At 44.0% G+C, this 27781-nt stretch overlaps 1 protein-coding gene across 1 annotated transcript; it reads right to left on the bottom strand.

Annotated features, from left to right (window-relative positions):
* Positions 1 to 99: 99 nt before the first annotated feature.
* SERTM1 (serine rich and transmembrane domain containing 1) lies at positions 100 to 18246 on the bottom strand. The gene is made up of 3 exons (XM_080377562.1): positions 17356 to 18246; positions 10694 to 10785; positions 100 to 3337 (listed from the first exon to the last, which is right to left on the bottom strand). The coding sequence occupies exon 3, from the start codon at positions 3150 to 3152 to the stop codon at positions 2829 to 2831; it is 324 nt and encodes a 107-aa protein (XP_080233688.1). The 5' UTR covers positions 3153 to 3337; positions 10694 to 10785; positions 17356 to 18246; the 3' UTR covers positions 100 to 2828.
* Positions 18247 to 27781: the final 9535 nt, after the last annotated feature.

Below are 27781 nucleotides of genomic sequence, written 5' to 3'. Positions count from 1 at the left end.
AACACTGACAGGCCTGGGGCATCAACCACCTCTCCAGGAAGCCTGTTCCAGTGTTGTCAAGTAAACTCAAGCTCTGGTTCTCATGTTGCTTTTTTCCCCCCCCCCTCTTTTTTTTTTTTTTCTTTCCTTGAAGAACTAGTACTTAGTAATCCTCAAAAATGCCATGGTGCTTTTCGCCTGTGGCTTCTCCTGATGCTATTCTGTTTCTGCTTAAATCTCTCCTGAAGAGAACAGGTGCAAGTCAGCTGAAATCCTGATGACTGTATACAGTCCCATATGTCACTGCTGAGTGGGAAAAAATTAATAGCATCTAGCAAACTACAAAGCAAAATGCAATGTATGGTTTCAGTTACCTTTGCTACTTTGTGTGGTCTGAAAAATACTTTTTGCTCTTGTGAAGTTTGACAACAGCTCGTTGAACAAAGCCGATGGGTTTTCAACAGTCTGTATTTAATATTAAATGTCTCTATATCTGCAAGCATAAACTAGTAATGGGAGACATATCTCTGAAAACAAATATCTATCTCAACCTGGGGTCTCACCTCTGGTTGTGATTAAACTCCTGCATTTGCAGCAAAGGATGCAACAAATTTACAACTTTGTCAGTAAGAGAAGATAGTTGAACGATTGCTCTGTCTTGATTTACAGTTCATTTATTTTAATCTACCAGTCAACACACAAATACATTCTGTTACAGGTTTGGGCTTTGGAAGAGCTTTCAGAAAGGAAATGTTTCCTGATTCCTTTTAAATAGTTAAGTCTTTTCCCAAGGCCTATCATCAATTACAATGAAAAGTGACTTACAAGAAATTGTCTGGATGAATAAAATATTCCAGAGACTAAATATATTCATCAAACCAGTTTGGCTCGGAGAACCTGCAACCTTAAGTTCTTTAGTAGTCAGCAAGTTCTTTGACCTTTGTTAGACACCGTGAGGCATTACCACTTACCGTACTGTAGGTTCACATTTAAAAATTGAAATGACCGACTCCAGCGTCATCTGTATGTTGTTTGTCACCGAACAGCTGCATTTCTAATGATTATATTTACACCGGGCTATCCAAATTTCTCTTTTAAAGCCTGTGCTGTTAATGGCAGAACGTGTCTTGCTGATGAACACGCTAACAGCTTGGCAGGAGGATGCGTGTAACAAGTCTGGTCGGGAGGTCTTCTGCAGCCCCCTAAGCCGTCATCTGCTGGGTGGTAGTGCAGGGGAGCATTGCCCTGCGCTCCTGCTGAGACTGTCCCATCACCCAGAGCTATGCATGCTGTTATGCCAGCAACAGAAATGGCAGTGACATTTCCATACCCTTGCTCAAGTCTCTCCAGTGACTTGGATCCTGCCACGAAAGCACAATTTGCATAGACTTGAGTGGCAGGACTGGGCTGTGCTCACGTAGCGCAGGACAGCAAGGAATTGCACCGCACTGTGTGGGGCTGCAGTCTTAGCAGATCACACTCGGCACATGGAATAATTTCTTTGATCATTTGGCTTGATTTAATTCCCAGCTGACCACAGGATCCTGTTCACAACGCTGCTAGTTATTTTACTGCAGAAACTGAGTGCTGGGTTACATTTTGAGCAGAGGGAAATCATAACCCAGGTACGGCATCACAAAGAGGAGTGAGGTTGTGAAACATCATCCATTTCTCACCCTACATCTCTGTCCTCTCCTTATGCTGATAGGGAAAAGGGGAAGACACACTGCCTTTTTCTTGCCCATCTCTTCCTACACTCTGCAGGTACCCCTTGCACCCCGAGGGCCAGAGCACAGGTCTGCCTGGCCATTATGCAGATCCTTGTGTCCCCTCTCCAGCCCAGCACGTGTTTGTGAAATTACAGGGCAAAATCTGGCCCAGCAAGTCCTCACCAGTGCAAGCAATGTCTGGCCCTGCTGGCCCTGCTCACGTGAGTATAAGCATCTTGTGCAGTACAGGACAGTTTAAGAGCTACTCAGTTTGCTAGCTGTAGTTGTTGTATGCAGATCTTTTCAAAGAAACCACTGGTTTGTACTGGCATCCAGGAAGAATAAGCTACAGTATCAGTGAAGGATGCGAAGGAGTTGTGTTTATGATGTATTTATGATTCAGCAGCAAAAGCTGCCCCCTGGAGGAACAAGTCATTAGGAGAATGAGATGCAACAGGGTCCAAAAATACCTCCACACATTCAGCAGTGAGCATCGTTATTGTAGTTGTTTTACTAAGTTAACCAAAGAGACTCAGAAACTGAAATACAGAGACTTTATACAGAATGTGTTGGGAGTACAAATAAACAAAACAACATTCTTCAAGAAACGGATTTTAGTTGTTTTATAAACATCAATAAATACTGAAAAAGATGTGAAAATAAAAAAAATACCAACAACTTTAATTTGTCCTATTATTTGTAACTTAAGCAGTTTTGCAATAGGGATTTCATCCAGAAGTCCTTATCTAATTAAAAAAGAAGAAAGAAAAGTACTCAGCGTATTATTGATGCGAAACCAGGGAAGGGGTCACAACTACAGCTGAAAAATGGCACGTCCAGTTAGAACTGTATTACAATTTGGCAGGAATACTCTTAATGAACACTGTATAGGTGTGAGAGAAAGACAGCATCACTATTACAGGCAAGAAATGATAATGAAGTGTCATTATCCAGTGTCCAAAATGAAAAAAACATTAGTAAAAGTGAAATGAAGACTGGAAAAGGAAAGAAAAAAATCCTAAGGAAACTTTAAAAGCCACCTCTTCATAATAGTCTTCTAAGGTAAATGTTGCATGCACTACCTCCCCAAGAAACTAGACAAAGCACTTCCACTCCCCGTGTGTTTCCTTCCATTTAGTTTCATGAAGAAAGGTTTGAGAGAGCAGAGCGCTGGGAAGAAATACTACAAACCTCTAAATTAGTGAAAGAACTTCCAGCATCACTATTATATTCTGGGTAGGAGGAACTGGAAGAAATTATGTTTTTCAGCCTCTGAAGTGCAATGATCAATAGCAAAAGGAGAAAAGCTAAGAGACTAAGGAATATAGAAACATAGACATAGACGTTGGATAAACGGCCAGGTGATGAATCCACTGAAGTTGAAAGGGATGTGGGATACAGCTCCAGAAAAGTCCCATTTTCCATGTTTCCTACAAATCCAGATGAAGGGTCAGGTTCTGACATTTTTGGGTTTGTGTTTTATAAATCACAACAGATCTAGGATTCAAAGGCAGTTTTAGCAGCATAACAAAGGGTTTATTTTAGGCGACTGTTTTTCCATCACAATGAAGAGATGACAAGTCAGCCAGTGATCAAATTTATCTTTTACTGCTCAAGCCCAGGACAATGTAAGATTGTATCCTTTGGAACTGCAAGAGAAAAAAAAAAAGCAAGATAAATTTACCAGCAGATAATGTGATTTAATATGAGTGCTAAGCTACATTCTTAAAGCATTAACTAACAATTATCTTTATATCTTTGTTTTCCAAAATGCAGGGATTAGGAGAAATCCTACACATCAGTCATTAAAATTGACCCTTTCCCACCACAAGTTGTTTAACTGAGGAATGGCACAATCAAAAATGTACTTTATATGGGACAGGCACCTTGGAATCTGACTTTGTCTTGTGGAAAAAGATCTAGTCAAGGAACAAAAAGTCCCTCCCAAGACTTCAGCTCCTCAACCTAGATGCGCAAGGCTGCTCAACACCATGATGGTCAATGGTTTCATCCTCAGCCATTAGCCACTTATTCCATACTGTCTTGCCAGAGGTACCCAGAATGAGAAAATATGCCAGACCTGTTTTCTTAGTACATATTTACAAAATGGATCAAATGGTCTCAAAGATCAAAAATGCATCTTGCTGTAATTCTGCCACGGGTAACTCAATGGCAGGCACCTTTCAGTAAAGTGTTGCAGCTTCTGACACCTACAAGCAAAATCCTGAGGGAATGGGCAGCCATGGCATCTTAGAGAATGCAAGGGGACTATGTGAGGGCAGCGAACGCTAATGGGGAAGAAATCCCATCTTTGCAAGAGCTTTGCCTCCAGCCACTTTGGGTTGGGACCTGGAAGCCCTGGTGCTGGCAAAGGTCAGAGCAGCACAGAATGTGCTCAGCTGCTTCTCTTTAAACAAATGTAGTCAGTCCCTAGGGGCAGTCTGGAAGCGTAAAGAGAAGGCTTGCTGGTGGGGAATTGCTTATAAAAAGCTGATGTGCTGTAGCTGAATTACATGGTGTAACCCCTTGCCCTTGTTTTGATGCAAAACAGTTAATGCAAGGTGCAAGCGGGTAGGAAATGAAGCTCATTTTCTGCATATAATCATCCACACGCAATCTTTCTGTGCAACCATGCGTGGTCAGCCTCTCACTGCAGATACTCGGGCATCACAAGGAAAGGCAGCAAGCTTTTCTTCCATGAGGAAGACAATATTCACACAGAACTATGTTCCCAGCATGGTCCCTCTCATCCTGACCTTGCATTCGGCCTCATCCTGTGGTCCCAGTTCAATACAGTTATCTCTAACTTACAGGTAGAGGCTTTGAGGAAAATCCCACTGATTTTCATGGCAACAAAGAGAGCAAACGCTGTTGGCATCGGCCAGAGAGAATCAGGCCCGATGTGACCGTCTGGGGTCTCCCCTTCTGTGTGCAACACAACTGCCCAGGTATCTCCCTGTGTTTCCACAAGAACATCCCTGCACTGTTCCCAGCAATGGTCTGCCATACAATTTTTCCTTTAAACATGCTAACTCTGCTAACTTAGTAAAGTACCTCTTTCTTCAAGGGGATGACACTTTTTTGCACTAGGTGTACCACAAAAGCCCCAGCCTGAACTGATGGTGCTCGGGAAGGATGAGGCACTGTCCTGCTGGTGCTGTTTCTTCTCTGAGAACAGCAGGCTCGGAGACACCCACTGACGAACGCTAAGGAGTTCGCTTTGCAGCCACTGAAGTTACTCGCATAGTTACCCACTGTGCTTTTGCACTGTAAATTAAATTTAGGAGGTTATGCTATATGCTGTAAAAAGTCCTAAGTGCCTGAGTAAATAAGGACTACATTAAGCAGTAGGTAGAATCTAATTCTACGTTTTAAAACCCTATTTTATTTTCTATACCTCAGAACTACATCTATACCGCTACATAAAACAGGTCAAGGCTGTTCTCTGGTCTCGGGGACAATTTGTGTGGCACACCGTGACGAGATGGCTAAACTCCCTTTTATGTCCATGGGCTGGGTAGCCAAATCATATCTGCCTTTGGGAATGAACGATGGCCAGTCCTAACTCCAAATATGTCCAGGCATTGCTTGGAGGGTACCAGCTGGCCAAAACCATGCCAAGGAGATGGGTTTGCTAATTCAACAGGAGAGACGATGACAGGCCTATACCTTGGCCTGCACTAATTTAATAGTACGTACACATCCGTAATATTTTAATGGATAAAAGGTTACATTCCACATGTTGGTTTATTGTTTATTTACTGCATTGATTGTTTTATTGCAGAGCTCTTGGTGGTCTTAATCAAGCATCCCGATAGCCTAGAGGAGTTGCAGGAGTACAAAACTGCATCTGCAAATACCAGCTAAAAATATTCTTACCCTTGTGGTATATAACTCATAGTGATGCATAAAATATACTGAACCAAAAATATTTTATAATCCTAATAGTATTTAGCCCCACAAGAAACAGTATTTATTGTACCTTGTGAAATAAGTCACAACAAACTGAACAAAGAGAGATCCTGATGAGATTATACTCCTTTTGAACTGTCTTTAATTTAGGAATCCAAAATTAACTAATGGAACAATACGTGTTCATTTCATGTTCTGGAAGTAGTTAAGTACATTATAGCTAATTTATCCTTCTTAAAAGATAAGCTTTGATATAGAAGATGTTTATCCTTGATTACTTGTCATAATGAAAAGCAGATCCAATATTAATTGAATTGCTCTACAGTAACTTAAGGAATTAATTCACATAAATTCTCTAACATGACAGAAGTTAAAAGCCTTTAAATTCTTCACAAATTTGAAATCCACTACATTCCACTTCCACCATTAACAGTTTTGGCCCTGGTACAAGGAAGAACTTTGGTGTAGGACTTTCTTTGAAGTTAGTGGAAAATTTATGGTCTTAAATAGGAGTAATCAGAACCTCACAGTTAAGCAGAGATGTGAGTACTTTGCTAGATCAGAGCCTTTATAGGTCTTATGATGTCAGCTGGGCTATTTTTAACTGACTATTTCGTAGTGAGATCAGAGACAATATAAACTCTGGTTCCAGATGATTGTGGCCCACATCCCAGTTGCCTCACACAGTGTGTAGTGATGTGATGTGTAAATGAAACTCTCCATCAAACATAGCTTCAGATGAAGTGGTTCTTTGGGTAATATTTTAGGAAAAAAATATCTGTGTTGTTTTAATCACACATTTGAAAATATGGACATAAAGTGTAAAGTCCTACTCAGTCTAGAAGGATTTTTACCAACCACCTGTACGCTGTTGGAATAAACCAGCAAAATCATAGAGCCTGTGAACATATCTGATCCTGACATTTGAGTAGTATTCACAGGAAAGGTACAAAACACATACAGAAATAAAATGGATCTGGTCCTGATCCCTCACAACATTCCCTGGTACCATTCCAGCATTGCAATCCTGCTGGAGAGCAGCCAGGATGGCTCAGCCGGTGACGTGGGGCTGGGGTGCAAACATCCTTCTGGACTGAAATGTGGCTACACAGCCCTAGGGCTGCATGAACCTCTGCCATGCCACAAAACAGATCTCCCTGCCTTTAAGAGGACAATCCACAAGTAGTTTTATTCACTGCACCACAGCTACTGCTTCAGGGCTCCTGCTTCTGCCTGGAGAAGGAGGTAAGTGTCATGAACCATTTGTCTCTCTTACCCTAATCCTCCTAAAGGAATAGCCTCCAGTAAAGCCAGACGTCAGCTTCACCTTCTTGTTTGGTAATTGGTTTGGTGCCTTTGTGAAAACTGAACAGAACAACATCATAGCATGTAGTCCAAACCCGGTCCCCCCAAAATGATTGGGAATTTTGTCACTGACTTCTAAGTATAATGGCAAAACTCAGTGGCTAATGGCAACAAACCCGTTGCGTTTCTCAGAGCTGTAACTGATCAAGGAACTCAACTAAGGAGCCAAAGTTTTCAAGCTCTGTAGTAGTCTGTCCTTTGCCCTCATCTACTGTTGGAAAGCTGAGTTTGTTTCAGGCAAAGACTGAATTTAAAGTGCTGCTGCTGAACAATTGGAGATGCAGAGGAACTCTGATCCTGACAGAAGAAGGCTTCCCCCACAACCAGTCCTGGAAACTTCTAGGACAGGAGAACTGGGACCTGGCTGGTCTTTGGTCAACAAAGACTCGGTTTTTGTGGTGTTAGGTGGATCCGGATTACTTTCTCAGGGGCACTGCTGCAATGCCAGGGCAGGGATGCATGCCTTGAGGAGGCTTCCTGAGTCATCGAGTCCAGCCCCACCACTGAAAGTCCCAGGTCATACTCTACCTTTCCGACACTGAGTTTTCCTGCTGCTATTACTCCACTGTTACACAGCCTTGCTGCTCTGATGGGCAAACTGCTTAGAAAGGTTCATGCATTTCAGTAAAACAACTCACTGTACCAAGAAGGCACAGTCTCCGCTCCAGGCTCTGCTGATTTCCAACATACAAGAGAGCAAAACTTTGTTCTGCTACTTTATCCCCCAGATATGAGGGCTGGTACACAGGAAAGGCTCTGCTAGACATGTGGTGTCATTTGTACATCCTTGCTTTTCAACCAGAACTACTATTTAGGCATTTTCCTCCAGTGATGCACTGTTCCTCCATCCATGGCCTCGGCATAAATCACTTCTCACAAGTGAGAACAAGCACTCTTATTCAAAGGGTAGGGTTACCTGCAGATATGGTAGACCGGCTCAGTTGAAGTTTTTCGTCTTTTCTTTTATCCCATGATAAGTGGAAGACAGGCACAATTCACCAAAAACAGAGCAAACTGGGTAGGTGAGGGATTAAGCAAACCATCACTACGCAAGAGGTAAATCCCAGGCACCATGCAGTATCGTGCCTGGGTAGCCATGCCAAAGCTATCAACTGCATCTTTGATGGCACCTGTCAGAAAACCTGTGTTTTCAGAAAATGGAAATGTGGTCAGTAGCAGAGGCCTCATCAATTAGCATATGCCCTTGGTACCAAATTATATGTAACGCATCTAATTTAAGCTTGAGCATTGCTGAGACAATAGTCATCTCCCAGTTCAGTCTAAGGTGAATGTTAAATGAGACTGCAGCGCTTTCCAGGATGGCATGCAGTAAACATACAGCTTTTTCACAGTCCCAGAGTCATAAATCCTTTACCATCCAGTTGCCTGCGTTGTATTTCTCTGTGTATCTTGATGCAACAACTGTCTTTCCAGGCTCAGTGAAATACACTTTAATGGAGCATACTCACAACTGCTGAAGCCCTAAAAATTGAGGAACAGGGAGCAAAGCGAAGTCTGGTAGATTCATTTTCTTGGGAGTTTATCAGCCATAGAGAAGCATGTTGTTTTCTTGGTTCTTCCTGGCTTTTTGTGACTACAAGCTGAGAAATACCTTGGCTGTTTCAGAGGCTTCAAAACGTTTAAGCAGAAATACAAACTGGCATCACAGAAAATCAGTGTTTTTATGCTACATAAACTAACATTTTTATCACAATCTCCCATCAACTCTTTCTTTACAGGTAGAAGGCATTCTAGATAAGCCCTTATTGCAAACGACTCCTAACAGGAGAGCTTAATTTGCCTTTACCACTGTTAGCACTGTGAGGTCCCTCATACCATCAGACATCAATATGCTGTTAACTGTATCTGCCTGCCTTCCCTAAAAACTTAAAACCCTTTTGGGTATACAGAAAGGCAGAGGAGGAGTGCAACAGAAAGATTAGATTTCTACCATCTTCAAAACAGGGGGCTCTGTGAAGCAGGGCAGTGCAGGATAGCTGAAGAAGCGTGCCCATGTCAGGTGTCTGTGGATCCTGGCAGAAGGACCCTCTGGCCACCAGGCTTTCTTATCTTGCACACACTGTCCTCCTGTGGATCCAGTTCCCTTGCGTGCACACATGTGTGTCCCAGGGGACACGGAGATGAGAGTCAAAGAAGCACACACACACACACTAGTGGAACGATGCATCCACAATGGATGACTTGGGACCATCCCCATGATGGGGAGGATCTGGTGGTTAGCAGATCCTAGATGAAGTTACTGGCCATTAATCTGGCTAGGAAATGGCTAGGAAAGGGAGATGAGTTGCAATGGTACTCTGGGTCCATGCAAAAATTGCTTGCTCCATATGAGGCAGATGGCACTTTGTATTGAGTAGGAGAGAGGAGGCAGAAGCCATTCATTAGATGACATTGATTATCTCTGTTAAAGAACTCACAAGTGTGTTCTCTGCTCTTTTTTGCCTTTTTGGAATGTTAAAGCCAGGAATGAGCAGATAGTGATATCATCCCCTCATGACCTGAAAACAGAACCACCTCTCCATCGTTGAGCAACAGGGCAGGAAGAGCAGGAGGACAGTTGTGCAGGTTCCAAGGCAATATGATTATGCCACTTCCAGGATGAAAATTCTGTAGCCCTAAAGGTGTGTTGCCCCCCCAAGTTCTGTTATCATAGTGATTATTTCCAAAAGCTGACAGCAAGTTTTCACTAGATCTATTAAAAAGATAAAGGTTTCTCGTGACCTTTGCTAATTTGATATATATATGAAAGCCAGTGAGCTTTCCTATAATTCTTTCATCTTTCCCCTCACCACGTTCGTTTTCTACATTTATTTCCTTTAGCATATAGGACTATATCACCACATACTGTCCTTCCAGCTGACATGTAACATAAAGCATTCAATGCCAATAAAAGTATGTTTGCACACTCATACTAAAGGACTAAATGAACTTTACATACATAGAACTCTTCAGCCTTGAAAGGCAATTTACTCTAGACTGCAAAAATATAGCAATTCAGTATCATGCAACTAAATTAGTAGCTCTGGACAGAAAAGTGAGCAACTTTTTATTCCATTGAAAATGTAGGTAGGAAAGGCAAAGAGTGATTGCTCATTTGGAGTTTAGAAAGAATATGATCCTTAATACTGCTTATTCTTGCATAAATGCCTTTGGCAAGTAAAAGACCATGAGTAAATAAGATGCTGCTTTTTCCTGTTACAGATGGACCCTCCAGGAGCAGAGAAACCCTTTACCACTCTGCCTGGGAAACAGGATCAGTCACCAACTGACTCAATAAAACAGTGCACACAAGGAAAAGGAAAAACTAGTTCCTGCCATAAGCAAAATCTTCCTTTTAATTTATGATCTAATTTCATTTTTTTATTATGATTTAATACGTTTTAAATTTATGACTTCTAAAATCTAACAAGACAAGTGCCCAGATGGCTTGGTTTCAGGTTAAAATCAAGTTATATTTTGTTTGAGGTTTTGTGTGAGGCTGGGGAAATGAAAATCTCAGAGCCATAAGGATATTTAGATTAATTCAAGAGAGGATGAAATGCTTGTATCATTTACATTTCCCATGGATCTGCAGATTATAGGGTTAATAACCCTATCAATGTAAAGCAAAGACATCATGACCTAGGATCAGACCCAGGGCCTGGCAGTTGAATCTGCTCTTTAAAAGTAAGAGAAAAACAAGCAAGGAAAATGAATAAAATACTTACAAGCAGGAAGATACAGGGATGTAAGCCAAATGTCCAACGTGCAGAATGCGGTCAGTTATCACGCTAAAGGGAGTGCATGCTGAGAAAAGCCCCTATAAAAAAGAAAATCAAAGCTACATTAATAAAGAGACAGGGAAGAAAAGTGCTGAATTTTGACTGCTCTCGGTGCCAGAAATTTCAGAGAAAAACAAACCGACTGGAATCCTAGCTTTTGTTTTATTCCTGCTAGCCACTTCCTTCTGCTGTCCAGTTACAGCACTGCATGTATAATACCAAAATCATGATCCTGATCTCTGTTTTACTATGCCTTGATAACACCTTTCTCTTCTTCTTTTGCAGAGTGCTCCAGGACCAAGACAGCCTGCTGTCCCCTGGCACCTCTTCAAGCACCGGAGCACTGCACTCCATTTCACATTATCCCCTAAAGACTCTGGCCAGGAATCAGGTCTTTCTGGATTACATATTATTAGTTATTTATTCTCTTTATTTTAGACAATCTGCAGTTCACTTATGTGAAATCCCCAAACTGAATACTGTATATGCACAAGGATAGCTAGCAGAATTTTGTGTGCTACATTCGTTCAATACCTAAAATGAAAATGTGGCCCCTGAACTGTTTTTAATTAAGCAAATTTGATGGATTGCATATGAAGAAATAATCCCAGATGATGCAGATTAAAGCAAAAGTAGGGCCACTTTCAAAAACATTCTTCCCTCCGGGAAAGAAAAGACGCTTGCACAATCATTACACATCTCCGAGCTCTACCCTTTCAGCACATTTGGTTTGAACTGCATTAGAGAAGCAGATCTCTGAGGATAAATGTTAATGCACTGTTGTGTTGCTTTCATCTCTTCAATTTCTGAATCACTTATGGTTTAAGCCCATCCAAGTTCAATAAAGAAAATTATCTAGCGCAGCTGTTAAAAGTCAGCATTGTTGAAATCCAAATGTTTTGATAACACTGACTACACTAATGTTCCACCCAAAGGGAGTCGGACAGCTTCCTGAGCACCTCCCCATGCAGAAGGAGAGCTGGAGGGCTGCAGGTGAACCCCAAGATTGGCTTCTCTAGGGACGGACCCAGCACACCCTCTGGACGCAAGGGCATGCACCCATCACCTTGCACAGAAGCACGCAGGCTGTGGCGGGTGGTGGTACTGGGATGGAGCGGGGGATGCAGCAGCCCCTGGATACCTTTTCTCTAGCAAAGCTGCCTCATGTAACAAAGAGCTCAGTGCTATGTGCCCCCCCCCCCCCCCCCCCCCCGCCCCGTTTTGTCTGCTCAAAGCACAGACCCTTTCCCTTTGTTTCTTTCAGAGCAGCTCTCCTGAGGGAAGAGAGGCACAGATCTATGCAACAGGGACTGTACCTTCAAACAAGACAAATGGTTCACATCATTTTGCTTCTTTTCCAGCTCTCTTTTGTCTCTGCAGAATCTCCTTTAGTCCGTCTACCCCCAGACACACAGAGCACTGCTCTTGCCCATTTAGCCCTTCATTCAATACAACACCCCAAGCCCCCGCAAGGTGAAGGGAACAGAGCCTCCCAAATATTGAGCTGATTAAACATGCCAGAGACACAGTGCAAACCACAATACATCCTCAAGGCTCTTTAAATGCATGCATTCATATTCAAATGGCAAGTGTACACAGCGAGATGGAGAGGCCTGGGCTTTTAATTACCTTTGAAGAACACAGAAATATTTGGACCAGAACATCAAGAAGCTTATCTGCAGGAGACCCCTTGGCAGACACAGTCATACTCCACAGTCCTTCATCCTTCTCGCACTGGTTTAATGCCCTTCACAGCTATTTTCACGGTCTCAGCTGCAGCACTAGCCCACAGCTGAGGCTTGTGCTGACCATGTTCTGGCACAGCAGGATTTGGCCCAAACACTGTATTCACTGCCATCGCCGATAAGGTACATGGGGAGCAGGGACCTGTCTGTTCCTTGTATCTCTCAGGATGCGAATGGGGAAAGGAGTCTCTCTGCTGTGCATCTGGGACCTCAGATGGGGAAACGAGGCCCTCCTGATCCTACCTCCCATGGGAGTGCAAGTCTGAATCTCACCCAAAGAACATGCAGTCGCCAGGGAAATCAGTCTCCTTCTTGTGCTGGTTTGCTAAAAATATTTAATCCCCACTTTTGTTGAAATTTTCCTGTGAAAAATTACAGCTTGCTGAAAAAACACACCATTAAACTCAAAAGCCCACTCTTTACTGCCCATAGTGACAGGTCATATTTGATTTCTTGGTGTCCAGTCCCAGCTTTATTCCCTTTATTCCCACTCTGAATAATTTTGCTCCTGTGGGTCTCCCTCAGCCAAACTCAACCCCAGGCAGAAACCTCAAAGATGGTCAAGCTCCTAAATTTTAATGACAGCAGATGATCAGGAAGAGGAGACGTGAAGGTACACACAGACGTTTGGGTCTTGCTAACAGTTTTAGGTCTCAGTAACCGACTTCTACAGTCAAACACAGCCACTAAGGTGTCACTGTCAAAGTAACAGCCCACCGGTGCTCAGCTGGAAAGGAGGTCCAGGGCAAGGTTAGCAGGGAAGAGGGAGGAACTGGCAGGTATCAGGATTCCTTAATCTCTGTGTTTTGTGGAATGACTTCTTGTTTGATTGCTTGTAACCCCAGATTCAAAAGTTTTGTTTGAACAGGAAATTCAGGGCAGGACAGAATGGCTGCTTAATTAGAAATGTACTTCTTCACAGGACAAAAAAAAAGGGAAGGTAAAAAAAAAATAATCAGTTAAAGCCCATTTTCCTCAGTGGAATAAGTATATGAAAATATTTCAACTGCTTCTGTCTTGCTGTCTCCTGTCATAGTTGAGTCATCCCACTCCTGCTACCCCTCCCTGCCAAGGCTGCAAGCAGCTGTGTGGAGTCTCCCACCAACACCAGTAAGTAAGCCTCTCCAGAGAAGATGCCACCCAGCAGGTGTGGGGGGTGGTGGTGATGACACCATTAATCTCAAAACAAACAAAAGCCGATTAAGCTTTGTTAGCTTGTGCCTGACTTTTACTATGGGCTCCTGATAGCCACCTTTTTTATCTGGCAAGCAGGCCAAGGCTGGGCTCCCCACCTGGGGCCAAACGGCTGGTGCAGTGGGGGGCTGTGTACCATGTTTGCCCTTCCTGAAGCTGCACAGACTTCTCATGGGGCAGTGCTTCAGCTCCTCCACGTCACTTAGAGCAAAACCCACCAGATAATATATCAAGCTCCAGGGCAAACAGTCCTAGTTATCAGAGCTTGCTTTCATTCTCCATCACACTCGCCACCTGTGAAGCTAACAACTTGCAGAGCTCAGACTCACAAGTTCAGCCTCCAGGCAAGGGGGGAAAACCCCTCAGAAATATCAGCCACAGTCCCCTTCAGCTACCAGGAATACAGTTTTAGGGCACAATGTGGCTAAATCTGGAAATGAATAGATGTAAGGTCTCCATTGTCCCCCTTCAGTGCTGCAGCACAGCATCCTGCCTGGTGACATACGAGATGGCTGCACACAGGAGAGTAGCTCAGAAGCTCCATCTCTCATACTCCATGGGGGCACGTCCTCCTCCGTCTCTGGAGCCCTCCCTGCAGACTCCAGGCCCTTAACTTTGCTAGTCAATGGGGTTATTAGTCCTTAATTAATGAAGTTGTGACCCAGTAAGTGGAGTCCAGAGTAATGAGAAAACACTTTCTTATGGTAAAATTCAGCTGACGCACTGGCTTCAATATATTTTATAAAAACAAAGTATATAGTCCATATCAACCCCCAAAATGCCAAGCAGATTTGATTTTAACCTCCTTAGAAATCCTGACACAATATAAAACTAGGACAGAATTTTGTACATTTAATTCAATGTTAATGCATCATTTTGTTTCTGATATTTTTCTCCCTGAAAAAGAAGATTCAGTACCAACTATGTGCTGTGAACGTAAATGTCTATTGAGCTTTAGGCACAGATGTGCTACCACAGTAACTCTGTTTGCTGTAACTCTGCTTCCCGACTCAGGTGTCCCAGCCTGCTTTACCCAGAGATGAAAGAAAACAGCCTTCTCCTTCAATTCTCTGTTTCCCCTCAATGGTGTAACAGAAAAGATCTCCATCCTCACGCCACTCCTTATTTTACCAATGCAGGCTGCATGCATTCCCTTGTCAAAGAGACTGTGGCTTTATCATGTCTGTATTTGTGTGCGTAATATTTACATATCGTCACTGTTTGCAAAACAGCCTGCAATAACTTATGCAAAGATACGCCACTATTGCAAAGGGAGTTGCATTAACGAGAAAGCATAAGGGGGCAGGGTTGCACCTCAAATGCCAAAAAGAGAAAACAAGGGTGACCTAGACTATGGAAGGAGAGCTTCTGCTGGTGCTAGATAGAGTGATTTGTGTGACATTGCCTCTCAGGTGCCCCAGCTTTAGAGGACACTGTTTTGCTCAAATTGAGAGCCAGACTAATTCCAGTGACAGAGGTGGTGGCAGCACAGGTGAGGGCTTGTCTCAGCGTCTCATGAGACAGCTGCTGAAGGCATCGCAGCAAAAGCAAACGTGCTGGGACATATCAGGAAAATTCATGAAATGAGGGACCAGGTGCCTATACGAAGCTACAAGCAAGTGCAAGGCGAAGCTTGGAGAAATATGAAGGTGATAGCTTGAGGGAGGTGGATGCTGAGAGCATGGGCTGATCAAAGCCTGGGGGTATGTCTTGGTAAAGCAGGAGAGGTGGTACATCATGTACAGGGAGAATATTGAGGACACTTGAAAGTGAAGCCTGCCACTGACGTGTCCAATGCAGGGGAGAAAAGGGAGCAGCAGGAGGACTGACAAAGAGGGGAGATGCAGCCGAAGCAGCAGGCTAAGAGGTGGGTTTTTGCAGCAGTGCCGTGGATCGACTATGCCGTAACAGGATTTCCTCTGCGCAAGCCAGGAAAAGGAGGTAACCGCAGTCATGAAGACACAAGGGGAGGAGTGCTTGCAAGAGAGTGTAGGAGGTAGAGGTGAAAATGTCTTGACTTTATAGCATTTAAATTCCAAGCCTCAAACCTATCAGAAACACCAGATTTTTCGGTAACTTCTGGATGCACTCTATCGTTGAGTTAATTCCTCTTGTGCTTCTGCGTAGATGGGGCACCAGGAGGAAAACTGTGCTGCTTCCTGCCTCTGATGGGGAATTTACAGAATACAATTTATAATTTGTGCTGCACCAGTGAGACCCAATTATGAACCAAGACACTTGGCAGACACAAGCCATCCCAGTCAGCCTTTTATGTCTGAAAAGGTTAACAAAATGCAAACAGCAATAACTTCCTAAGCCAAATACATTCATGTATATACACTCACCAGCTTGGTGGTAATACCAGGGTAGACTTGGATGCTGAAAAAGCCAAGGACCCCTTCCCCACCAGTTCACGGTCCTACCGCATTTCTCCTGTTGACAGCAATGCACCTGTACTGAATGTAGCAAGTAGCAGTCTGCAGGGGGGCAAGCCTGCATGCCAGAGCAGAAGACAGCCAGGGAAACATGAGGAAGGCAGGGGTGACATGCCTGCCACTCCTTACCCCACCTTGGGTCGTATGGACGACCCAGTCTGAGGAAGAGAGGGGGAAGGAAGGTAGCCAGCACCCAGCTACAACCAGAAGCAGCCATCCCTAAAAGGGACAAGCCCTTCTAGGCATTATAGCAGAGAGGAGGCTGGTGGTTTCAGGTTGCGCTTCATTTCAACCTGTTCAGGCACAGAAAAGCCAGAGCAGGGTCAAAATGACTGTAAAAAGCAAAACCATAAGGAAACAGACATCAACCCTCCAGACGGATGCCTTATCAGAATAAAACTGCCAGCACTATGTACATCCTATATGGTCCAGATGTTGCACGTTTTTTCTATTCATCTTTCTCCCATTCTGCCATAATCACCTGAGAATTGAATTTGGTAATACTCAGTATTATTATTATTAGGATAATTGTCTTTGCTTATCTCAGTGCTGATCAACATGGCAAACACTCAGCCCTTTACCACTACTCTCCCAATTTCTGTTTAGCGTTTGCCAGGGTAGCAAGAGTTTGCTTCCCTTGCTTTCTGTCCCCAACTTTTATTACCTCCACTTGAGTTGGTATTTGAACAGCCTGCAGCTTTTAGCTAGATGTAAAGTGATTGGAAAGGGCACATTTTTGTGCATCCACCCTGTTTTCTTTTTCCACGTTGTGCTGCCTATGCTCAGCTCTTCTACCAGTACACTGGACAGGCATTTTACAATTTATTTGCAGAGGGAGCAATTCCTTTCCCGTCATCTTCCTGCAAACAATGTGAAAGAGCACACGGGTGGCAATCTATGCTTATACCCACAGAGCCAAAAATGTGCTTGCACAGTGATGACCCGACGCTCCACACGATTAAATCCCTGGTCTGCAGCATCTCTCAGAAACGGAAACCAACCTGTGCCGCCCTTCCCTCGGCATCCCTCCTCCCAGAAGCAGCGCACCCCCAGGTGCTGTCCCCACGCTCTCCCAGCGCGCTGCCCTCTCTCCCTCCAGCAAAAGCAATTTCTCCAAAACGAAGCAGCATTCGTTCCATCCAAGCACTTTGACAACCCACCAAGTCAGTAAGGACAAAAATAGGTTCCTCCCAAGACACATTCGGGAACATTCACACACAGGCCTCACACATACCTAGGTTAAACGCGTGTAAAAACCAAATGTCCTTGATTACGGCACACGGAAGGCAAGACCTTGGGAAGCCTCCCCCGGCGCAGGGCGGGCGCTGCTCCCTGCGCGCACGGCGCCTTCCAGGACCTGCTGGGAGACCCGCTCCGCACCGCGCCGGACAGCGAGGGGACACGGTGCCCGGCGCTGCGGAAAGGTGAGCAACAGTTCTCAGCGGACCGGCTCAGCCGTACCCAGCCGAGGCTCAGCAAAACCCGAGGGCACCGGGATTTAGGCAGGGGGCACAAAACCAGCCCAGCCCCGAAGCGCCGAGCTCCCCGAGGGGAGACGGCCAGAGCCCGACGAAACACGCACCGGCACCGCCTGCCCGCAGCCGCCCCGCCGGGGCCAGCCCCGCTCACCGCGCCCGGCTCCGGCTCCGGCTCCGCTCCCCGCGCCCGGCTCGGCCCCCGCCGCCGTCCCGCACGGCCGCGAAGGGAGCACCGCCCCCGGCCCGCCCCTCGCCCGGCCCCGCCGCGCTGCCCGCCCGCCGCCCCCAGCCCCGGGGCTGCCCGCCCCCAGCCCCGCCGCCACCGCCCCCAGCCCCCAGTCCTGCCGCCCCCCGCCCCGGGGCGCTATGCGGCTGCGGGGACCGGGCGGGCGGGGGCAGCCGCTGCCCCTTCGCTCGGTGCCGGGGCGGTCTGTGCTGCGGCGGGGCGGCGGGGGGCCGCGCTGCCCGCTCGGCGTGCCCTCCCCGTGTGAGCCCGGGCAAGGCGCTTCACTCACGGAGGGGGCTGGCAGGGGGCGACCCCCCCCCGCCTCACTGCTGTGCGGAGAGTGAAAGTCACCGGGTTTATCGGGCATCACACAGAGCCGCGGTGACAGCTGGCCCGTGCCGTCCCGCGGCTGTCCCGCAGCACCTACCGCCGGAGCGCCGCTCCCCAGCTCCCGAGGCTGGTCCTTTCCCACCGGGACACCGCGTGAATCCTGCACCCCAGCGGGCACCGCAGCCCGCGGCAGCTGCGGGCTCCTTCGGGCAGAGGCTCTGCGGGGGGTCGGACGGCGGCACCGCAGCCGGGAGCTGGGCGCGCCGCAGGAGGGGGCCAGCAAAGCAGGCTCCCCGGGGAGCGGAAACCTGCAGGTGGCTTTCCAAAAACTCTTCCAAGTTTCAGGACAGCTGCTGAGGCCCTCAGGGATAGTTTGGTATCATTTAAACGGGAGTCAATTAATAGTGGTACCGAGACCATCTCAGATGATGCCCATAAAGTAGCGTAAATGAGAACAAAATCTGGCTTTGCTAGTTTGTTCCGAGAGTGACTTACCTGCAGATATCACGTGCTTTGGAATCACAGACTGGGAAAATGCTGGCTGGCTGGAACACATCTCCTTCTGTGGACACTGTGGAAGGAAAGGCTCAGCTGGCTGCCGCTGTGCCTGCCTCATCCAGTATGATTTTTTTGGCCAAATGACTTTACTGTGGGTTAGAAATTAGTGACAGGCACTGTGAAGAGCAGATGGGGAATTTAATGCACCCTCTGCAGCTTGTGTCTGGCTAATGTCCATGCGCAGTTCGGAAAAGGATGTTGGATAAGGTTGTTCTTCATTTTAATTGCTCTTGGGGGGGTGCACAGGTTGCAGTGTGCTGTGGAGGCAGTTCGGTGAGATTTGCTTTCTTTGATACAGTCTATACAGTTTCAGTAGAAAAGGAACTTGGGATGTCAGGAAACAAAGTCGGTTTTGGAGGAATAAGCCATATGAACAAGTAAATAAAAGACAAATCTTAAAGGGAAAATCATTCCCAAGGAATGAACTGTATTATTCCTTGATAATAACCTGTGAATGCAGTGGGATACAAAAGAGAGGGGTTTGGCTTTCAAGTGGCAAAAATGCCCTTTGAATATTTCACCTATTAAAGAGGAAGTAAATGTTTTTATGGGTTTTGGGTGTTTTTTGTTTAGGTTTGGCTTCTTGGGGTGGAAAGTCACGTGTATGGTATATGAACAGAAAAAGAATTGGGTGTAAGTTAGTGCTATCATCTCCATCACCTGAAAGCAGAGCACTGGCTCAGTTCAACTTGCAGCCACTGCAGAAAAGGACACATTTGACAGTGGACTGGCTGATTACATGAGCTGTTGTGGCAATAACACACAAAGCCCGTTGAAACTGTAAGGGAAGAAATATTGTAGGCACCTACAACACTACTGGCACTAATGATTAGATTAGAGGTGAAGAATCCTGCTGAAACCATTTAAAAAACCTGAGAATTTGCTGTACACTTTCCTATTTGTATACTCAGACTAGAGGGCTCTTTGGTACAATGTCACTGGATATAAACCGATGGTGGATTAAAGTTCTCAGCTTTGATTTTGTCATATAGATAAGTGCTGAAGTACAGAATTCTAATGAGATGGGAGAAGCAAAAGTGGCAAAGCAAAATGTTTGAATCTTGAAAAAAAGAAAGAAGCCAAGAGAAATGCTTCTCTTACAGCTCAGTTATTCCAGGAGTGGAATTGCAAGCTAGGACAGGCAGCAGGAATTCTCCCTAGGGTCAAGCTGGAAGAAGAAGAGGAACGAAAGAAATGCAACAGAACTGAAGTGTCTGCTAAGCCAGGCATGCTGTTGCTAGCCTGGCCAAAAAACACCTGGTGCTTTCTAAAGAAAACAAATTGCGATCCCTTGGACTTTTCTCACTTTAGTGGATTTTAGATTAAAACCTAATTCATTGAGGAATGAGGAAATCCTTAAGTGCTTCCTGCTGATGAATGTACTTACCCCAGAGCCATCAGGCACAGCCACTAGTCATCCTTGGCTCTGTGGCTTGGGGAGAAGCTCAGAAGTCAGCTCCAGATCTATCCAGTATGTCTCACAATCTCAACCTATGTAACGAAGGTTAGGTCGTATTGTCCTAGCTTGTATGGCTACAAAAAGGTACCAGTACTTAGGCAATGAGTGGGAATTAATTTTGCAGCTGTGCTCTAATTTGTCACTCTTTTCCTGGATAAAGCACCTCTCGAGGGGGGTGAGCAGCTCTGCTAGAAGAGGCTATGCATTTGTTCAGCAGAGGAGAACAGGGCAGAAAGGCTTTTGTGCTTTTCGGAGGTCACTGATATTTCCTGATGCTTTCTTAGTTTGGGTCACATCACTGATGTCCTGCTGCTCTTTGTGGCTTGTTCGTTTGCTGTGAGCTGCTCAGTGACAGTGGTTAAAGCAGCACCAGAGGAGTTGTCAGCAAGATCATGCCTCTTGCAGTCAACTCTGGTAGCTGTGTCAGGACCTCATGCAGAGGCTGTGGTAGCAGGAAGCATCACAGCTCCAAAGTAATTAAGTTGTTCTTTTATTGCTCTTCCTCCTTCTCACTTTCTGTGCAAACAGCACAGTATGAGCTGGCCCTTCCTCAGGACAGTGTCTTTCATGCAAAATGCATCTCAAAATGTTTTGCAAAGACAAAATGTTCCGCTAGAGCGTTAAACAGAGAAACAGGAAGACGGATCTTTTCAGAGAAGGCCTGAAAAAAACATGAAACTAAGTAGAAAAATGCATGGAGAGTCTTCAGATGGTGAGAACACAAAAAAGTCCCTACAAAGCTACTTCAAATTTTTTAAAATGTACCTACAGCCAGCTGAGTACTGATTTTGCCTTTGGAGTCAGAGCAGCAGGCTGAAGGTCTGGAGAGTGCTCTGAATAAGTATGGCTGCTTCTGAGGGTCTGGCCTGGAAAGGGCATGTCCAGAAGACATGACTTAACTGATACTTAGTCCAGCTGGGCCTCCAGAGCTCAGCGTCATACCTGCTGCTACTAGACTGTCTATGAGACGGTACAGCTTCAGTGGATTTAATGGCTTTTCTGCCTTAGAACACAAAAAAGTATGAGAAATTCCTTTTTACTATTATTGCTGCTTTGAATATTCCTGATGTGATTCCCTGTACTGCTCAGAGTTGTTACGTGGCAGAGTAAGCAAGCAGCTTCTTGATTCCCCGACTCTGCTGGAATGCCTGTCAACAGAGTTGCTATACCCATGCTGTCTGCTTGGCTTTGCTATGTCCTTTCTACTTTAGTATTACTTCCAGGTGTACCACAGCTTGGGGAATTTTGACTGAAGAAGCTGATACAATCCCATCCTTCTGTGGGCTTCTATAATGTGAAATGCAGAACAACTTCTGCTGTTATGAAATCAGTTAACAAAGGAATGCTTTACCCAACTTTCTCCCTTTATCTTTGTGGTTAAAATCTGTTCCTGGCTTTTTTTGTCCTCGCCAAGCCACTCGAATTTATTTATTGAAGTGCATGTTTGGATGCAGCTCACCCAAATTATGCATCAAACAGAGCCATGTTTTAAGGCTGTGGAGCTGAGTCTTTCCGAAATGCTTAAATTCACTTTGTTGTCAATGGAAAGTGGTAGGTGACTGTGAAAACCTCCAGAGGGAGTTCTTATTCATCTAAGTTTGAGCACGAATTAGGTCTACTCGACCTTTTCTGATGGCCTTACAGACATTCATCTTTCTCCTTTTGGGCATCTAGGGAACTTAGGGACTTCCTCAGAAAGGGCTGCTTCATGACACCCCGAAGTTATAAGCACAGAGAAGTTAAAAGAACTAAATCTCACCCTAGAAAATCAGATCCTCATCTGTCCAGCTGAGATCTTCACTTTCAGTATTTACATAGAGAGAATGCAGGTCTACTAAGAGCTAGGATGAGAATAAACCCCTCTGCTCTTTGCACAGAGACTTTTCCTCAGTAATGCTGGCTCTCCTCTCGCTCTTTGCCGAAGTCCCAGGGGAAGGCAGTGGGTAGCGACACCTCCCAGAACCTGACCACGTCTTTTTAGCACCTGGACTTGTACTCAGGTTGTAGCACTGCCTTCAGCACATATTTTGTCTTGTACTTTTTTGTGAACACAGTGGCTGAAAGCTAATGAGTTTTCAGGGTAATGTTTTCCAATACTGAAAAGGCTTCTCCACTATAATTTGCATAAACATGACTATTTAATAATGGCCAACACTGCAAATAGGAAAAGTCTTTAAAGACTTATTGAGCCAATATTTAACTTATAATTCCTCCATCACATAAAAGCTATAATGCAAGGACCAGCTAAAGGATTTCTAAAGCTCAATTGACTCTTTAGTTAGATGTTTTTTAAATACTGTTAGACCACTATTAGACCTAGAATTCTCCAGATGCCTCTAGTCTTTTTAATTACCTGCAATCATTATTAAGAGCAGTCACTGCAAAGTTCGTGTGTTCTCTCCATGCTTCCTACTAATCCACTTGGGAACTTTACCATCGAGCAACTTCAGGAGAGGTTGACTTTAATGAGGGCCCTATGGAATAACAGGCTATTAATTTCCCTAAATGTCACTTGTATAATATTAATATATTCACATGTTAATAAAAGTACAAGTGCCTTATGCACTGCTGATCTGTGATCTGAAACACTGGCGTGGATCAGCTCTGCCTGTTAATAGTTAACATTAACCACAGAAACTTAATGTTTATGTCAGCTCTTTTTTTAGGACACATCTGCAGTGAGGTACATTAAGTACACAGATAATGTCCAAGGTCAGCCAGTGATGTCTTTTTGTGTCCAGGGACTGCTACTTCTTTCTGGGAATCAAGGTGCATGAATAGCCAACAGCAAATCCTGTAATAGAGTCAGCTGAGAAAGTTACACTTGATTTTAAAGGCAATGAAATTCATACACAACTTATGATGAATACGTAGTTCTGCAAGCACTGGAAATGCAAAAACTTGTTTTCTTAGAGATTTGTGTCTTGTGGCTAATGACCTCTAGTCTTTACAAAGATGCAAGCTCCACCTGAAGCTTTTCTAGGCAGATCAGTTAGAAGGTGGCATGCATATGCATGTACTTTTGTGTGGCTTTTCTGATGCCTAATAGGACTTTTCTCTCTGTGAGGAGGACCATGGTGTTTCTTGCCCTGAGTTCACATGGTCTAATTCCCCTATTTCAGTGAAGTGATTTCTAGTTTCCATAAAAATTGGTAATATCAGATTAAACCCATAAACTGTGGCATCTTGGGCTTGATCCAGCTGCCCATAGAGAGCCATCCATGACATTTTAGATGTCATAGGGTACCTGAGACATTGTAAAGTGCTGGTAGATATGAAAAGGGCCTATAGGGTACCTGCAGGTTTCTTACTTGGTAACTGGGAAGCAAGCAGGATGCCTAAGGGCATCTTAGCACTGAGCAGAGCCATAGCTCTCCACTGTCTATACTGGGATCTTAGGCACCCAGATCACACAAGACACCTCCAAATATACACTACAATTAGGTATTTTAATGACAAGCCAACTCCTACCCCTCCCCCCTGCCTTTTTTTTTTAATTCATTTTGTTACTTAAGTCAGGGATATTGAACTGCAATCTGAAAAGAGTTTTGTGCCTGCAGGGATCTCACTGTGGGGCCAGAAAAACTTTAAGTGCTAAACCATGATTTCCAAATTCAAGCCTTGCTCTGTACCTTTAAACTCCCTGCAACCCTCAACTTCTAAAAGCATATCACTGCATGGGCCAGTACAACCCCTGTTCTTCACTGATACCCATGCCCTTTGCTGATATAATCACTTGGTTATTTTGCTCAGATTATATGTATGTGCATTTTTCTGTGTTCAAGAGCTTGAGCATGTCCTTCAGATTGTAAAATCTGGTCTCAGCTATATAGTGCATTTCCTCACTTTCATTGCTGTGTTCACATAATTAATGAGCCAACACTATTCTCTATAATAGTTACTGATAAATTCCCAGATCAGAGTTTCTCACATTATACTACACATTCAAAGTGCCATTCCAGACATAATTTTGTATTAGATCTTTTCACAGACATACTCTTGGCTGCTGTTGCACCTGTATCAGATGATCTACTTACGAGTACTGGATATAGCTGAGGCAGAGCTACTCTGGTATCCTTACCTGTGGTGTCTTAATGTTGATGTCATTTTCAAAAGATGGGTATATAGCTGTTAGTTAATCAAAACATTACAGATCTGATGTCTGTGTACTCTATAAGCATTTGATACCATCTGTCAGAGCAGAAGTGCTTTAAAGTGAATACAAATGTGATCTGAGCTGATTTTAAAGCCCCATTACACTGCCAGAACACTCCAAAGTGGCCTAAGTATAAATGAAAATCAGGAACTCCATCACAAAGATAAATGATCCCCTAAAAAGATCAATTTCATCCCCACAAAACCGCAGAAGCAACAATAGCAGAGACGGATCTCATCGGGGCCCTCCTGTCTGAACCCTACAGAGCCAGCTGCCAAGCTGACAGCGAGCAGGGAAAACAAACCCACAGCACAAGACGTATCTCACATGGAGATGCTTTTTACCCAGGGAATGTAGCAGAGCTACTGCAGCCCATCTATTTATGTGCGTCAGATGAAATATTCCCAAAGGAGGTCTCTATCTCTTCAGAAGGCACTTTTTTTTTTTTTTTTTTTTTTTGTAATACAGTAATAGATTCAAGCTGAGGATAACCTAAAGTGGTGTAAGAAAAGAAATTTCATTATAATTCAGAGAAGTGGGAGGGTTTTTTTGATCATTTTAGCATCTCAGAGGTCAATGGTTGCTGCTTCTTTTTGTCCCTAAGAGGTAATACTGCTTTTGCCAGCAGTGTCCCCATTTCATCAGGATCAGAGGAAATCTATGAACTGTGTGATAACCTTAGCTAATTCTTCAGAGAGTGGTAACATAAAACGCTATGTCATCAGCACTGAGATACATTATCAGAATTATTCTGTCAGCTCCTGAGTGCATCTACACATGCCAGCCTAAGAACACATGATCTGAGATCAGCTTTTCATCTCAACCCTAAAAACGTGGTTTCTGTCACCAACCAAGAGTGAAGAAATAGCAGCTGTTCCTGCATCTTCCTGTGATCTATTCACATTCAAAATACTAGGGAAAAAAAGAAGTGGATTCCCTACTAGTTCAGAGTCTGATAATATCAAAGACAAATGATCATGGGTTAGCTTTGGCCAGAGAAACCAAAGATACACAGAAGTGACAAAAGCTCTTTTTCTTCCCAAAACTCAGCTACACTAATGGCAAGTGCAATTTTCACAGTCTTTTTGATTGAGACAGTGTTTAAATAAATTGGATCTGATTCTGGGAAGTACTGTGAGGAGAATCCTTCACTGACATTGACATCAGATCCTTTGTCTTTGGCATCCCTTGACTGCAGTCAAGGATGCTAAAGCTTAAGACTGATAGGCAAATGACTCTTCACTAGAAGTCCTTATCTCATTGTGGAAAGTGGAGCAGCTTTGCAGTTTTCTGCACTCTTACCCTAAAGCAAGCATATAATATATGCTATGTTATGCAGCCATGCTTCAGACCACTTGTAAGCTAGAATTCCCTTATTCCTGCCTCCGTAGGTTCTCCTTTATAGTCTCTTCTCAAATTTTAAACAGAGAGCCCAGGATAGGGGTGGTTATGCTTTCTTATCCAATTTTATGTCTGTCTATCCAAATGCAATTCTTTTTTGCTATTTCTATTTGCTTCCATCACCCAAGGTGTATGGAGGGCCAGTGCTGCAGTAGGAGAGACAGGTGGCACTTGGAGGACATGACCTGTTTTGTTGTCTCTGATGAGACCTCTTCATCTCATTTCCCAATATCCTTCCTTGTGTGCTAGGCTATTTGAGAACTCTTCCAATGAAACATGCTATAAAAAAGTTTTATTTCCTAAAGATTTGTCATTAACCAATAAAATGGAGCAATATGAAACTCAGCACCGTTGAGAAGACTCGAGGGATGTCTGAGAAAGACAGTTTAGCAGTTTCAGGATGGTGGGTTAATAGCTGCACGCTGGAAATGATTCACTTCTCTTATAACTTTATGCATGTGCAGTTCCATGGGCACCAGTGATTCACTTGAGTGACAAGAAAGAGAGAGTACTATAAGGAGCAGTCAGCCACAAGCTGACTGATTTACCCCCATTGCTTAGTCTGGAAGATAGTTTTATTAAGCCAGGTTCCCAATATCAGAATCTGTGAAATTATTCTGTTTGGCAGCTATTTCTTATTGTTAGCAGAAGAGATATGGAAAATGAATTTATGATTTGGTTTATAATCTCTGTTCCAAGTTGTCCTTCATAAGTAATTGAAGGAGTTCAGCTGGAGCCCGTTTTTCACCCTGTGCCACAACAACAAACCCGTCACTGCTTAGAGTCTGATTTTTCATGGAATTACTACTCCACCAGCTTTTCACGGTACAGCTGTTTGTTGCTTTCTCATAATTTACACGCATACATATATGCATACATAGTGGTAAGATGCTGGGTTTCTTGGTCTGTAGTCCTGACTATCAGTACAAGGTAAATTCATGTCCCTTGTTATGGTCATATGAACTGTGAAGGACTTGACATTTGGAAGCCAAGAAAACATCAGAGAGTGCTATTTCTGGTCAACCTTTTCAGCTTTGAATGTGCTGTAGTGTAATGGATGCAAAGTCCTCAGCAAATAACATCACAGATGAAGGAAGGATTTGGTTTAATATTTCTGTTGCCTTTAAGATGAAGTAACTGGTTTTAATCTGTATAAATTTGTTAACAATAACAAATAAGTTATTATTATGCATCAATAATGAATTCCCAGAAAGGAAGTTGAATATATGAGTATTATTATTTTTCCCCCTAGCAAAGAGAAGAGTTTTGGAATTCTTTCTAAAAATCCACAGACTTTCAATGTGAGATGCATACTGGAGCCTTTCCCCCAGGGTAACTTATTCCCATCAAGCCCAGCTCAGTAACGACCAAAGTCTTCAGTTGTACCACTTTCTAGTTACTTGCTAGACTATCTGAAAGAAGACCGGTTGTATCAGTCCATCAACTGCGCCAAGTTAAATGGATTAACATAGCACTAATCAGTTCACTTCACAAAGGTAACGGCATTAAATCCACATGGTAGCTGTAAGCTGTACCAGTGGGTTTTGGTAGGCTACAGCAATAACCCCAGGCAGACAGGCACGCTGTGAGCTTGCTTCATTGCTTTGACATATTCTTTGGACAAATGCCAGAGACACTGCTTTACAAAAAGGAATATCAAAACTCAAAGTTATCATTTGAATTAAAGCCAAGGTATCACACTGTTCCATAAAAGGAATTATTTTCAAACTATTGTCCCCATTTTCAATCATGCAAGTTGTGATATTGTGCCTTCTGGCTTCCTGTTCACTAAAGTTCACTGAAGTTATTAGCTGATATCAGAATAATAATTTATTTTTTTTTTAAAATAGTAACATTTCTGTCAATTCTGTATGTTGATATATATCTGAAATAATACTTCTGTGCTTGGTGAAAAGGCAGAAGTCTAAAACCAGAACAAGCAATACAGGGTCCAGGTACAAAAAAATTAACTATGCTAGTGATACACACATATCAAACTAATTCTAACACTGCTTTATGGCAGAGTCTTATTTTCCTCTATTTCTTATCCTT

This window comes from Falco punctatus (genome assembly GCF_963210335.1).
Source record: "Falco punctatus genome assembly, chromosome: 2".
Lineage (NCBI taxonomy): Eukaryota > Metazoa > Chordata > Aves > Falconiformes > Falconidae > Falco > Falco punctatus.
This window is presented reverse-complemented; position numbering and strand designations above follow the sequence as displayed.